General features: G+C 50.9%; 1 protein-coding gene across 6 annotated transcripts in view; it reads left to right on the plus strand.

Annotated features, from left to right (window-relative positions):
* Positions 1–14,122, plus strand: part of LOC102163801 — a 110,207-nt gene that overhangs the window by 63,480 nt on the left and 32,605 nt on the right. For 5 of the 6 annotated variants that reach the window (XR_002336537.1, XR_002336538.1, XM_021065295.1 and 2 more), the window contains one exon: positions 12,631–12,713. Coding sequence is in view for 4 of the 6 variants with exons in the window: in XM_021065295.1 (XP_020920954.1) it covers positions 12,631–12,713 (83 nt within the window). In the remaining 2 variants the exon portion in view is untranslated. Of the gene's footprint in view, positions 1–6,402; positions 6,656–12,630; positions 12,714–14,122 lie in introns of those variants that run through there. The other variant, XM_021065300.1, reaches the window with a different exon arrangement.

The following is a 14,122-nucleotide window of genomic DNA, read 5'->3' on the forward strand; positions in this document are numbered from 1 at the left end:
AGGTTGAAGACACGCCTCGGACCCAGCGTTGCTGTGGCTGTGGTGTAGGCAGCAGCTACAGCTCTGATTTGACCCCTAGCCAGGGAACTTCCATATGCGGCGGGTGCGGCCCTAAAAAGACCAAAACCAACAAACAAAAAACCTAGTATGGAATTTCCTTTAAAAATTAAAAAATAAAATTACCATAGAATCCAGCAATTTCACTTTTGGTTTTATACCCAAAGGAATTGAAAGCAGGGTCTTGAAAAGATGTTTGCACACCAATGTTCATGGCAGCATTATTCACAGTAGGCAAAAGGTGGAAACAAGCCAAGTGTCCACTGAGGGATGAAGGGATAAACAAAACATGGGGTGTACATACAATGGACGGATATTCAGCCTTGAAAGGAAGGAAATTCTGACATATGCCACAACATGAATGAACCTGGAAGACACAATGCTAAGTGAGATAAATCAGTCAGAAATGGGCAAATAGTGTAAGAGCCCACTTTCGGGAGGTCCCTAGAGCAGTCAGCTTCATAGAGAAGAAAGTAGAATGGTAGTTGCCAGGGACCAGGAGAAGGGGGAAGTTCATGGATTATAGGTGCAGTTGCAGTTTTGTAAAATGAAAAGCTCTGGCAATGGATGGTGATGGTTGCACAACAATGTGAATGTATTTAATGGAACCTAAAATGTGGCACAAAGGAGTTCCCGTTGTGGCTCAGTGGGTTAAGAACCTGACTAGTATCCATGAGGATGTGGGTTCCGTCCCTGCCCTCCATCAGTGGGTTAAGGTTCTGGGGTTGCCATGAGCTGTGGTGTAGGTCACAGACGTGGCTCAGCTCTGGTGTTGCTGCAGCTGTAGTGTATGTAGGCTGGCACGGGCATCTCCAATTAAACCCCTAGCTTGGGAACATCCATATGCCATGGGTGTGGCCCTAAAAATAAAAATAAAATAAGGCACAAATGAACCTATCTACGAAACAGAAATAGACTCACCTACTTGGTTGCCAAGGGGGAGGGAGGAGGAAGTGGGATGACAAGGAGGATGGTGGATGCAAATTATTCCATTTAGAATGCAGTAAGCAATGAGGTCCTCCGGTACAGCACGGGGACCCTGTACAGTCTCTTGGGATAGGACATGATGAAAGATAATATGAGAAAAAGAATGTATGGATGTATGTATATATGTATATGTATGACTGGGTCACTCTGCTGTACAGCAGAAATTGACACAACACTGTAAATCAACTATACTCTAATAATAAAAAAAAAAATTTAGGCGTTCCCATCGTGGCGCAGTGGTTAACGAATCCGACTAGGAACCATGAGGTTGCAGGTTTGGTCCCTGCCCTTGCTCAGCGGGTTAACGATCCGGCGTTGCCGTGAGCTGTGGTGTAGGTTGCAGACGTGGCTCGGATCCCTCGTTGCTGTGGCTCTGGCGTAGGCCTGTGGCTACAGCTCTGATTCGACCCCTAGCCTGGGAACCTCCATATGCCGCGGGAGAGGCCCAAGAAATAACTAAAAAAAAAGACCAAAAAAAAAAAATTTAAATATGCAAAATCCTAGTCTCACTCTTAGTTGACGGAGGTCTTAGTGCCTCCGGTCTCCGACTACCTCTGACTCAGTGGGGTGGGGAGAGTTAGGGGTGGGAGGAATGCTGGTGGAGGCACCTGTAGGAACTTGAAGCCATTCCATCAAAACAAGAACCGATCAACCCACCAGAAAGGGGAAGGAGGTGGTAGAGGAAGTTTCCATTCCCACAGAAGTGACTGAAAGAAAAAACTGAGCAAAAGCTCTAGTGAGAAGTGTCCCATCCTTCCAGAAAAGGGGTTAATTGTGTGGAGTCTAGACAGGTTGGAATCCCAGCTGTGGGGCTTTGCAGATTCTACTGTGATTGCGGACATCCCTTGAAATTCTCCTTGCCTCGGTCTCCTCATTTGAAATGAGCTAGAACAGTGCTTGGCATGTCGCAAGTGAAGTATTTGTCAAATAGGAGAAACGGTCCTCTCAAGGACTGGACAGAGATAGGGCCATAGGGCCATAAAGAGGGGACACAGAGCCTCAGAGAGGCATCAGCTGAACGAAGGTCTTCTGACTCTTGATCCCAGTTCTGGCAGCTGTGTGTCTGCCGCCCTTTCCCCCGCCCCATTGAAGGCCCTTTCCCCTGCCCAGCGGCGGGAACTGGGAGGTACAGGCACTGGTCAGGGCAAGCTGCAACCTGGCAGAGCATCAGAGTGTTCGATTCTGACCCCCAGGCCCCACCAGAGAAGACCTATTGCTTTCGTGCTCAAAACCTGCCTGCCAGGAAACAACAGCTCTGGAAACAGGCTGTGTGAGAGTTTCAGAACCATGCAAGCCCCTTTTGTGAAATCTTTTCTTTCATCAGTTTGGTTACAGGGTGGCTGACCTACCCAGGGCTCATGACTGCACTGGCCTTGGTGAATACTGTCCACGTGTCTAGGTCTTGGAAGGCGGACAATGCTGGGGAAAGAAGGTGGACTTTTGCTTTTTTTTCTTTAGGGCCGCACACACGGCATATGGAAGTTCCCAGCCTAGGGGTCGAAATGGAGCTGTAGCCGCCGGCCTACACAGCCACAGCAATGCCAGATCCAAGCCGTGTCTGCAACCTACACCACAGCTCATGTCAATGCCAGATCCTTAACCCACTGAGCGAGGCCAGGGATCGAACCCACAACCTCATGGTTCCTAGTCGGTTTCGTTTCTGTTGTGCCACAACAGGAACTCCCCCATTGCTTTTTAACGTAAGTAATCTATGAACATAAGTACAAAATTCAAGCACACAAAAGGGTGTAAGCAGAATTGCCCCCGCCCACCTCCACAGTGACACAGCTCTTACCAGGGGCCCTCACCCCACCCAGTGACTGGTTTCCTGTGAAAGGAAGGAAACCCTCAAACCGAATGGATTGCTCTTGAGGAGTTGTTTTGGATGGGCAATAGACAGCTGCGCCAGGGGAGAGCCTGTCTGTCAGGGGACTCGGGGAGGCAACCAGAAAGGTGTTCTCAGTGGGGTCTAGCCTCCCCCACTGGGTGACAGTTGGGTGGGTCCTTGTCTGCCACATCATCCTTGGGCTGCTTCTCTCCTCCCTTAGCGTGAACCCCAGAAAACAGGAGCCTTGGGTTTCTTAGAAGCCTTTTGTGATTAAGGCTGGGAGCCCCCAGCCCTTTTCGTCCATACAGAAGAGGCCAGTTCTTAATCCATGCACAGGCAGGTCAGGACACTGAGGAATACCAGGGATCGGCATCTGAGACCTTCCTCCCCGCCCCCTGCCTCACCCTCCTTCCTTTTCTTTCCCTTCCCCTTGCTTTCATTTCTTCCCCACCCCCAAATGCACACTAAACACATACAATGATCGATGCCTGGGCTTCCCATGGATTTATGATTTATGGTTATTCATCTTATTATCTAAGTGGGTTTGCCAGGTAAAATATTAAGGCACCACTGCCATTATAACCTTGTCTTCCATGATCTCATTGGCAGCTGGTGTTGTCATGACAACTGGGCTAGAGAAACTGGTACTGAGTTTCAGTGGAAGAGATGCGAACATTAAAATGTGTGTGTGTGTGTGTGTGTGTACACTCAGACTTCCCATCATGTGTATCTGTTGTGCAGAAAGCCATGGATTTTTCAGTCTTCCGCTTCTGCTTCTCCTTCCAATTTGGTCAAAATTAGTTTCAGGGCTCTAAATCAATTAGAAGGAAGCTTTGGAGTTTGGTTTCTTTGTGCAGCTTTTGAGTAGCACATTGGAACCGGGGGCAGAGAAGAAATATTTTCCGGGCTTTCTACCCACGTGAAATGAAGCAACTACACCCACTGGATGTCGCTCTTTTAAAAGCACCTTGGGCCTAACTTATTTAACATCTTCGTGTAATTCTCTTATTAGTCTTAGAAAGTCAGAGCTGAAGGGGGCCCCAGATATCATCTACCTGATCTCCTTTTCATTTAGGTAAGAAAACCGAGGTCCAAAAAGACTAAGTGACTCACCCCCATACCACAGGGTCCAGTGGGAGGTTGCTGGCTCTGGAATCACACTGCGTGACTCAAATCCTAGCTGCAGGGAGTCCCCCTGGTGTCACAGTGGGTTAAGGATCCAGCATCGTCAATGCTCTGGCATGGCCCAAAACAAACAAAACAAAAAAATCCTGGCTCCAGCATGTATTTATTGTGACCTCAGCCAAGTGACTTACCCTCTAAGTTTCAGTTTGTTCATCTGGAAAATGGAGATAATAGCGAGAGCAACCTTATTAGGTCACTGTATTACTAAGATAATTTGCCATGTTTGGGTATATGAAACCCTCAATAAATTTAATCACAATAGTAATAACCCAGGGTCACACTGATAATCAGTGACAAAACAGGACTAACTCCAGCTAACTCCTACTTAACCTGGACCCTTTTCCCATTAATCTCATCCTGCCCTTTGTTTCTTTTTTGTGTGTTTATGTTACTTGTCACCCAGGGGAGAATGGAGGCCCCTTTTGGGATGGGGTTGTATTTCCTTTAAACCCCTTCTGAAGTGTGTACAATGCATAGAGAAGGTACCCTGTGGATACTTGCTGATTTGAGGATAAACATCATATGCTTCGTGCACTCATGGAATGTGGGTTGAATGTACATGGCCCATGGCTGCAGCGCAGGAGGGAAAGAATGAGGAGAAGCCGTAAGAAGTGACCATTTTTTAAAATCACCTTGTAGGAAACCAGGCATTTTGCTAAGCTCTTGACAGATGTCTTTAAATCATCACAAGCAGCCCACGAAGGGAGCATACTCGTTCCCATTCCACAAATAAGAAAACTAAGATGGAGTGGGCCTGCGGCGTCCTGGGGTTTACATGGCAGGATGAGAGAGCTGGGTTTCCACCTACCCTTTTACTGCAAGGTGCTGCTGATGCCCTCAACACACTGTGTGGTTCAAAAGAACTTCTCACCCCCTCTGCGAGCCAAAAGCACATTTCCTGAGGTGGCGAGAGAGATTCAGAGCAGACTGATGCCTTTTCCATCACTGACACAAAGCCGAGTGTACAAAGCACAGCCGGGTGACTCTGGGGGTCCAAAATCTTCTCCCAGTTTAACTCGACTGGCATTGAAAGTCACCCCAGGCTGGTGGCTTTGCAGATTGCCACTTGTTTAAACTTCCTTTCATCACTCTGTCAAGAAAAAGAGCAGTGCAGTGGCACCTCACAGTCCTGTTCAGAGGGGCAGGCTGTTCTGGGGAAATTTATTTCAAAAGGTATTCTGAATTAAAAACATGCCCACTTGGGAGGGGGCAGTGATCCCATATCCTATATCCTAGGTAATGAGGCCATTAAAACAGCTGGTCTCCGCACATTTTATGTAAGAGCGGCTTGATCCCTGAGTGAGTTGGGTAAACCCACACAGAATTTAACGGAGTGAGCCATCCCTAACCCAGAGTTAGGGGTGGAGGTCAGATGTGGAGTGGTCCCAGGAGGGGGCCGTATGTTTATTTGGCTTTGAGGGATTGGGGACACCGATGAAGATTTGGAGGAGCTGAAGGGCTCCTCCCTGGCACTGCAAGATGTTGCAGAACTAGTGGCAAAAGTCTGAACTTTGGAGACAGACCTCTTGGAGGGAGACCCAGCCCGGCTTCTCCCAGCCGTGTCATTGTGTGCAAGTTCTTGAGCCGACCTCTGATGAGTTAATGGGAGTACTTCGTGAAATAAGACAGGTGGGAACTTAGAAAATGCTAATTATTCAGTAACTCTTAAAATAAAACCCATCAAATGGAGACATCTTTTTAGTATCAGTAAGCCTCATCGTTTTCATTCCACACTATTTTCTGGGTCAACAAACTGTAGGAGGTGAGATGCGGTGCCATCTTTGCCTCACAGTTATACCAGCAGGCAGGTATTCCCCAAACACGCAGTGACGCCCAGCTTCAACCCGAGGTGAGCACGCGGACCTCGAGCACGGCCTCAGCAGGGTCTCCCCTCCTTCTTCCTGTCCTCGGAGGCTGGGGCTGGAGGGGACGCTCTCCAGGGGCAGGTGGGCGTTCCCTATCCTACTGAGACCCCGCCGCATTCCCAGTGGAGAAAAGCCCCGGAGGCTGCAGCTCTTACATAACCGGGATGATGTAACCGCTGCGACGGGGGAGGGGGGGTGCGGGACGGGAGCACCGGGAGCGTGGGGCCGCGGGACTCTGCATGCGGCGTGCGTCCTGCCACGCTCCTCTACCGTAGCGCCGCGTGGTTCGCCAAGGGACTGCGCGAATACACCAAGTAAGGACGCCGGGGATACCGCGCCGGCGGCTGCGGGCAGTAGGGGCTGCCGGCCAGGGGCGGGGCCGTCCGTCCGTCACGTGGTCTACCTCGCACCCGCGAGCACAGTTAGCCCGGCCGCGCCCACTGCTTCTTCACTACCTCTTGGACTCATCAGGTGACGGAGGCACCGCCGGCGCGCAGCGGGCAGGCAGAGGTGGAGGCGGCGGGCGTAGCCCAACCCCTCGATGCAGCTGTCGGACCCCGCGGGCGTCCGAGGGGAGGGGCTGGCGCTGGGGGCGGGGCTTTTCCGCGCCAGGGCCCCACCCACTGACGTCAGGCAGCCCGGGCGTCTCCGAGCTTCCCCGGCGTTACCTTGGCGCCCTGCTGGGCGTACCCCAGGAGCAGTCTCCGAGGGGATGTTTTCGGCGTCAGAGCGGGTTAGTTCTAAATTGCTAGTCAAGACTCCCCTTAGTACTTTCCTGGGTGTGGTCTTTTTCTTACTAATATAATTGCGGCTTTGGGATTGTGACCTCTCCCTCCGGCTGGAACCTTCTGGGCGCGGGTTTCAGGGCGGTGTCGGCTGAATGGTACTTGATGGTTTCACCGGCCCAGTGAAAGGCACTCTCACTGTACCTTAGCCGGTCCTCCACCTCACTGTGGTTTTAAGGGGTGGCCACTTCTGGGAGTTGGAGAGGTGGTTTTTATCTTAGAATTAATTAGGCTCTGGCAGTGGTTCTCACACCAGTCTGAACATCAAAAATCACCGGCGGAGAATCTAAGGTGCCAGTTTTCAGATCCTCCCCTAGAGATTCTGATTCAGTTGGTGTGCACTGGGCCTAGACGTATTTTCTAAAAATCCTACAGGTGATTCTCCTCTGTAGCCCAGCCATCTTTAAGAGACTTCCTCCCCTCCCTACACTAGAGTTTTTATCAGTTCCTAAGGCAGCCTGGGCAAATTACCATCATACCAGGACTCCAGGCATCATTCCAAGGGGAGTCAGCTGCTGCTCCCTTCCGTTCACCCCACATCCTTTTGGAAAAAAGGCAGACCCTCCCAGGGGTCAGTGTTGCAGAGAATGTGGGAAGTGTAGCGGTCAACCCCAGCCCACTGAATCTAAGTGAATATAGTGGCGGGCGGTCTCTCTCTTTCAAAGGGGTGTACTTGCAGTGGCCACAATCTGCTGGGTCTCTCCATGTTGCATAGAATGCAGCACAAAGAGCTTGAGCCGGCTTCCTGCCCTGGGAAAGCAAGCTTCTAAAATTCGCTCCGCAGACTTTTTTGTGGAGTTTAGGGGTGCGGACTTAGGCGGGTTTCCCTGCTCTTGTGCATTTAGTGAATTGGAAGGAAAGAGAGCACCTTACTTTGATTCCAATGTGAGAGTCTGTAGTTTGGGTTTACAGTGTTTTTTTAATTGGATTTTTATAAAGCTTCCCTATATTGGGCCCCGAGGCAGCAGGATCTAGTCACAGATTCTTAAACATGCCTGAACTGAAGATTTACCAGGGGCAGTTCAACAACAGCTGACTCCTAATCTTCTAGCAGGTGTAGGTGGAACCTTAGCAAATTTTATTGGGTAAATTGGAGGGAGCAAGCCTGGGAGCTTGCCTCCTGGTGATTCCTATTAAAAATACTAAGTACAGTGGTTGTTTGGATTGAATCAAAATTACCTGGAGGGTGCCTGAAGCCGCAGGCTGCTGGGCCTCATCCTGGACTCTGGCTCCGTACACAGATCCTCAGGTGCTACTGATGCTGCTTGTTTGGGGACCACTCTTTGAGAACCGCTGGTGAGGTAGAAGATGCTCTAGGCTGGGTGTTGAAAGAGTGGAAACCTCTGTGGGCTTTATTACCTACCATCTCATGCCTCTGAGCACGTCGTTTACCTCTCTGAGTTTGAAAAATAGGACTGGTAGCAATAGTTTATAAAGATTAAAAAAGGGAAGGAGGATGCAAAAAAAAAAAAAAGCTGATATTTTAAATTAACAACAGATTGGATTGGGATGGAATCCTTGTGTTGAAGGCAGAAGACAAAGGGAGGTGTGAGGCATCCTGCAGGCCATCCTGGCACCGCCTTCTTGGCAACACAGCCTGGCGTTGGAGGAAGAGGCTTAATCCACAGGAGCCCAGCTCTCAGCAAAACCTAGTCTCTAATAGGCTCAGGGTGGTAGCCCAGAGGTGAAAGTCTCCTCTAGCTGTGTCACAGGGAAAAGGCTCTCAGCCTCCTGGCCTGGGAGGAGGGGGGATCTGGGGGCCTTTTCCCAGGGGGCATTTCCTGGGGGCGTGTTCTCTATGGCCTGCTCTTCTGGCCCTGTTGTGGTTGGGGAAACTCTCACTTGCCCCCCTACCAGGGCCTTCTGCTCAGGGCCCCAGTTCACTGACTCCCCGGCCCTTGGCTCTTTCTTAGGTGCCTCTTTCCTCTGCCAGAAAATCTTTTCTCAGTGAGCCTCGGACCCCCACCTGTAGGGAAAAACACATCTTCCAGCTTGGCTTTGCTTATATAGTTTAAATTATTCTCAAAGTCCCTAATGGGGAAAAAAAAAAAAAGTCCCTAATGGTTTGAAGGGCTGTGTGGGGCGCAAATGAGCTGATCTTTGAACACGAGAGAGATGAATAGTTAGTAAGCCTAATAGTAATAGTAGCAATGACTGTTCACTGAGTTCTTAATTTATTCTAAGTGTGAGATCAATGCCTTAACATATATTATCTCCCTGAGGCTGCCCGAGTAGTTTTTATTTCCCCTGTGTGCGGATGAGGAGACAGGAGCTCAGCAAAGTTAAGCCAACACACAAGATAGCATAGCTATTAAGAGGCAGAGCTGTGATTTAAACCCAGGTTGTTGGACCCAGAGCCCTTATGATTGATATTATTTTTAGTTTCAAGTCAGCATTTCAAGAAGCCTTGAAGCAGTCACACGTCTTGTTTGTTCCAGTAAGTGGGGTGCTAACAGCAGAAGCAATGGGAAGTGTGGCTGCTGAGCTGCCCTGGATGTTTGGGCGAGTAGGTGGTGGAAACAGGCTCGTTCTTCTTGGTCTCTTGACTATGAGACCAGGGGCAGTGACCGCCCGCCCCTGTGGCAGTGACTTCCAAACCAAACCCCAGCTCATAAACATTCCTTGGCCTCTTCACCGGGGCCCAGGCATGTTGTTGGCAGTTGTGCCGTGCCGGGGTGTGGGGCAGGAGACCAGCTGTTGGCAGTCTGTGTGTAAACAGGGCGTGGGGAGGGCACTGGGCTTCTTCCAGAACCTTCGGGGGAAAGAGTTGCCTTCTCTGCTGTAGGGAATCAGCTCTTTGGGCGAGAAGTACAAGCTGAGACCCCAGCCCACCCGTGGCGGGGGGGGCTCAGGGGCTGCTCCCGCCAATTCCCCTCCCCTCAGCCAGTATTGTAACCGGGAAATATTAGGGCAGTGAAGGTAGAAGAAGAATCTTAAAAAGCAGAGAGAAACAGTTAAGGAATTCAGGGTGGTTTCTATGCAATATGGTGCCTTTATGCAAATTAGAAATAGCATCTCCTTCTCCATGTGCTTTGCTGTTGTCTGGCAGAAAGTTGTCCTCTTGCAGATAAAAATCTCTCCTCACGATGATCTGAATGGCGCCCCCTAGAGTTGTGCAGCACATACCCGTGGCCTGAAGGAGCACAGCCTTCATATGACTGTACCTTCCTCCTTCATCCCCTACTGGCACGTCTCCCCACTTTGCCACCGGCTTTCTATACCTGGGTAGGGGCACCTGTCCTGCCGTGCAATAGGCATGATGCTCATGGTCTCCTAAGCTCCTCCCCCAACCATGGGGAAAAAGGCAAAAAAACAAATCCATCTATCAAAGGATGTTTTTAGAGAGGGGTACCTCCTGCTATCGGAGACAGTCAGAGAATGCTAATTTGGATGCCAAATTGTTGCAGTCGCCAGGCATTTTCTAAAGCTCGGGAAGCTAATAGTATTATTAGGAAACGCAGACCTTGAGAAGAGAGAGTCGTTCACAGGACCAGGGAGGAGAGCAGGGAGGTGAGAAGGAAGGGGCTGGGGGAAGAGAGGGCAAACTGCCCAGCCCGGAGTTAGCCTGCGGGGGGTTGTGTTCCCGGCTCCTCAGCCATTCCTTCTCTGGCTCTGCTGCTTCCAGGAGTGGCTGTGAGTCTGCATCCAAGGACGCTGTCCCTGATGACTTGGATGTCCAAGTTCTGGGAAGAGCCTTCTTGGTCACCGGAGGGAACAGCGGCATTGGAAAAGCAGCCGCCATGGAGATAGCCAGGCGAGGTGAGCAGCCTGCTAACTCGTAGACGCACTGGGCCCTAAGGCCAGCCTGTGTTCGGGCCATACCTGGGAGAGTGCCCTGTATCACAGGCAGGTTAGGAAGGCCCCAGCTGGCACAGCCAGGAGCCTGGACAGTGAAGCCATGGTGATGGGCACAGCTGCCAGCTTTGTGAGCTGTGCACAAGCTTCAAGCTAGAAATGGATAGGAGTTCCCCTTGTGGCTCAGTGGATGAAGAACCTGTCTAGTATCCATGAGGCTGCAGGTTTGATCCCTGGCCTCACTCAGTGGGTTCAGGATCCACAGTGTTGCTGTGAGCTGTGGTGTTGGTATGTCTCGGACCCCCCATTGCCGTGGCTGTGGCGTAGGCCGGCCGCTACAGATCTGATTCGACCCCTGGCCTAGGAACTTCGTATGCTGCAGGTATGGTCCTAAAAAGAAAGCTAGAGATGGACAGAGCCAGTGACTGCAGGAGGCTTTCCTCAACCTTAATTTGCAGGACAGCTGGGGTCCTGTCCACATGTCAGTGTTTGTGATTGAGAGCAGTGAGGGGCTTCAGCCATCTCTAGGCATCTGAACAACCAGTGGAACCTTAAAAATACTTGGATCACTGGCCTCTAGTTCCTGTCTTCTCAGCAAGGATGGGGTGGGAGGTGTAGGAAGGAGATGGGGAGTCCACCCCCCTTTGCCTGTGAACTGCTTAAGAACCAGCGCCCCCAGAATAAGTGGAGAAGGGGGTGCCTTGAACCTCCTTCTTCCTTCCGGGTGTACTGGTACCTGGCCTCCAGGGTGACAGCAGCTGGTGGCAGCCTCTCCTTTTTCCCTTCCCTGACCTTCGTTCTGGGGAGAGGCTCTCCACGTGACTGTAAATTATTCAGTCAGCTGAAGTCTTCCTCCAGCTAAATGCCAGAATCTCCTGCCTGAGCTCACCTGCCCTGGGTCACTAAATAGCACTGCGGTGGCGAGAAAGTCTGTCATGTCTCCCCAGAGCCCCTTCTCCAGGAAAGATGGATGTTCCCGCATAAGTTGGGGAAATACCATGGTAATTTATCACTTTTCAAGATGCTCGAGATTTTTTTTTCCCCCTCTAATGTTGTTAGGCATTTTCCAGGGGAATATGCTACCATTTGGAGCTCTGCATAATTCTCTGCCAAGTCGGGGAAGATGAGCTGCATCTTAGCAACTGGGAGGTCCTCTAAGAGTTGTGAGGAGGAGGAGAAAGCAGAGGGGCTGGTTATGTGGTTAGCCTGTAGCCTCCCGTGAAACAGACTGCATTTAATAAAGCGGGCTCTTTTAGGTGAGCTAAGCAGGTTCCGTAATGATTGCGTCTTAACTGCCACAGCCAGAGCATCCCCCTTTAAATAAGATTTGATTGATATGATATGGCCTTTGCTGGAATAGTCTGAGTGTTGTTTATGGATTTAACTCTTCAGTAAAGATTTATCGAGTTCCTACTACATATTAGGCTGGTGCTTCTCAACATGGGCTGAACATTAGACGCACCTGGGGAGCTTAAAAAGCAGGCCCGGGCCCATCATCTAGAGCTTTAAAAACTTCCCAGGTAGGTCTTTTTTTTTTTTTTTTTTTTTGGTCTTTTTAAGGCCGCTCTTACGGCCTTTGGAAGTTCCCAGGCTAGGGGTTGAACTGGAGCTGCTGCTGCCAGGTTACACCACAGCCACACACGGGATCCAAACTTTGTCTGAGATCACCGAAGCTCATGGCAATGCCAGATCCTTTAACCCACTGAGAGATGCCAGGGATCAAACCCACATCCTCATAAATACTAGTCAGGTTCTTAACCCACTGAGCCACAAGAGAAACTCCCCTTGGTGGGTCTAAAGAGCAGCAGTCTGTTGAGCCCCCTGTGTCAGGTGGGACCAGGATCCACCCTTCTTATCCTCATGTATTCAGACTCTAACCAACCAGGACATTGTCCCCAGTGCACCATCAATCAGCCCAGGTAGCAGGAGGACGGGTCCCAGGATCACCCTCTCTGTTACACCTGCTGCTCTGACTGTGGGAACCATCTGTTTAGATTTCCCAGAAACAGTCTGCATTTCAGATACTCTTTCTGTGAGCCCGTACCTCTTAATTTTTCATTCGGAAAGCTGGTCTCCATAGCCAGGGCTATCGCTGTTGCTCACGGATGGTTTTGTTGAATTCCACCAGGTGGCACAGTTCATCTGGTTTGTCAAGATCAAAACTGAGCGGAAGATGCCAGAGGTGAGATCGTCAGGAAGAGCGGGAACCAGGTGAGCTGCTCTCTGTCCCTCCTGCTGCTGCGGGGGCCAGGGCTGGACTCCAGGGTCATGCTCCCCACACTGGTAGTGGCCTGTTTGTGCTACCACTTGGGAGTGGGAGGCAGCCTTAGCCAGTGAGCTGGAACTGTGCTTTTCAGAGACTGGGCTGCACACAGGGTAATGGGGGCAGTGGGGTTTGCCCATGAAGGCAGCAGACAGGGGCCAGTCTCTGTGCAGAGATAACACACAGGACAGCGGCACTGCTGGGGGTGCCCCCAAGAAGGAGCCCATGTGAGACACTTCAGGGGTGCCTCTGGGTGAGCCAAGCTATAAACTGACCCAATGGTCTGCAGATAAAGAGCGACAACAAACAACATTTTAGCTTTGACGAGAGCCCCCCGCCTTTTTTTCTTTTTCTTTTCTTTTTCTTTCTTTTTTTTTTTTTTTTGTTGCATGTGGAGGTTCCCAGGCTAGGGATGGAATCAGCCACAGCTGCCGGCCTACACCACAGCCGCAGCAACACCAGATCCCAGGAGTATCTGCGACCTACACCGAAGCTTGGGCAACACAGATCCTTCACGCACTGAGCAAGGCCAGGGATTCACCCGAATCCTCATGGTTACAAATTGGGTTCTTAACCTGATGAGCCACAACGGCAACTCCAAGAGTCACTTTCTATCAAGAGCTTTCAGAGCTGGCTCACCTGCGAGGGCTTCCTCTTCTAAGAGTCAGAACCAGGACTGGCTACGTAATCTGTGGGCGCAGTGCAGGGCTCTGGTGTAAAGAGCCTAAGAATTAGAAGACAACGAAGGCAAAGCATTAAAACAAGTGGGGCCCAGATGGGGGCCGTGCACCTGCACAGGTGGTACCCGGTGGAGCTGGTCCCCTGGAAATCCTTGAACCCCCAGTGTCAAGTGGAGAAGAGGGGATCCGTCAGTGACCACAGGCCCCCACCTTCCTTCAAGAACGTCCTCCTTCCAGACCACCTGGGGCTTCCTCCCTGCCCTGTGCACCTGCTCCTCCCACTGCCCCCATACCTGCTGCCCATGACTGGGGGGGGGCGTGGGAGGGGTAGATAGCACCCCACACCCACAGACTGGGGACATGACCAAAGGAAAAAAGTGCCCCCATCTAGAATTTTGCACTGCTCATGATGGTTATTGTTTATCTTTAAGTAACGTTTTTCAAGGCAGGCGGTGTTCCTTTCCCCTGGTGGCAGCCTCTTGCCATCAGATACCTCCCAGGGACTCCGCGCCGGTGGCGAGCATGAGGGTCTCTCAGTCTTCCTCTAATGTCTGCAAGTGCGTCTGCGATCCGGGCCGCAGTTCTGGAGATGGAAAGCTGGCTGTCTGCCTGCTGATAACTTTCAGCGGTGCTGCTGCTGCGGGATGCAACAGGAATACTAATCTCGGGCCCCGGGC

This window comes from Sus scrofa, chromosome 11, assembly GCF_000003025.6.
Source record: "Sus scrofa isolate TJ Tabasco breed Duroc chromosome 11, Sscrofa11.1, whole genome shotgun sequence".
Lineage (NCBI taxonomy): Eukaryota > Metazoa > Chordata > Mammalia > Artiodactyla > Suidae > Sus > Sus scrofa.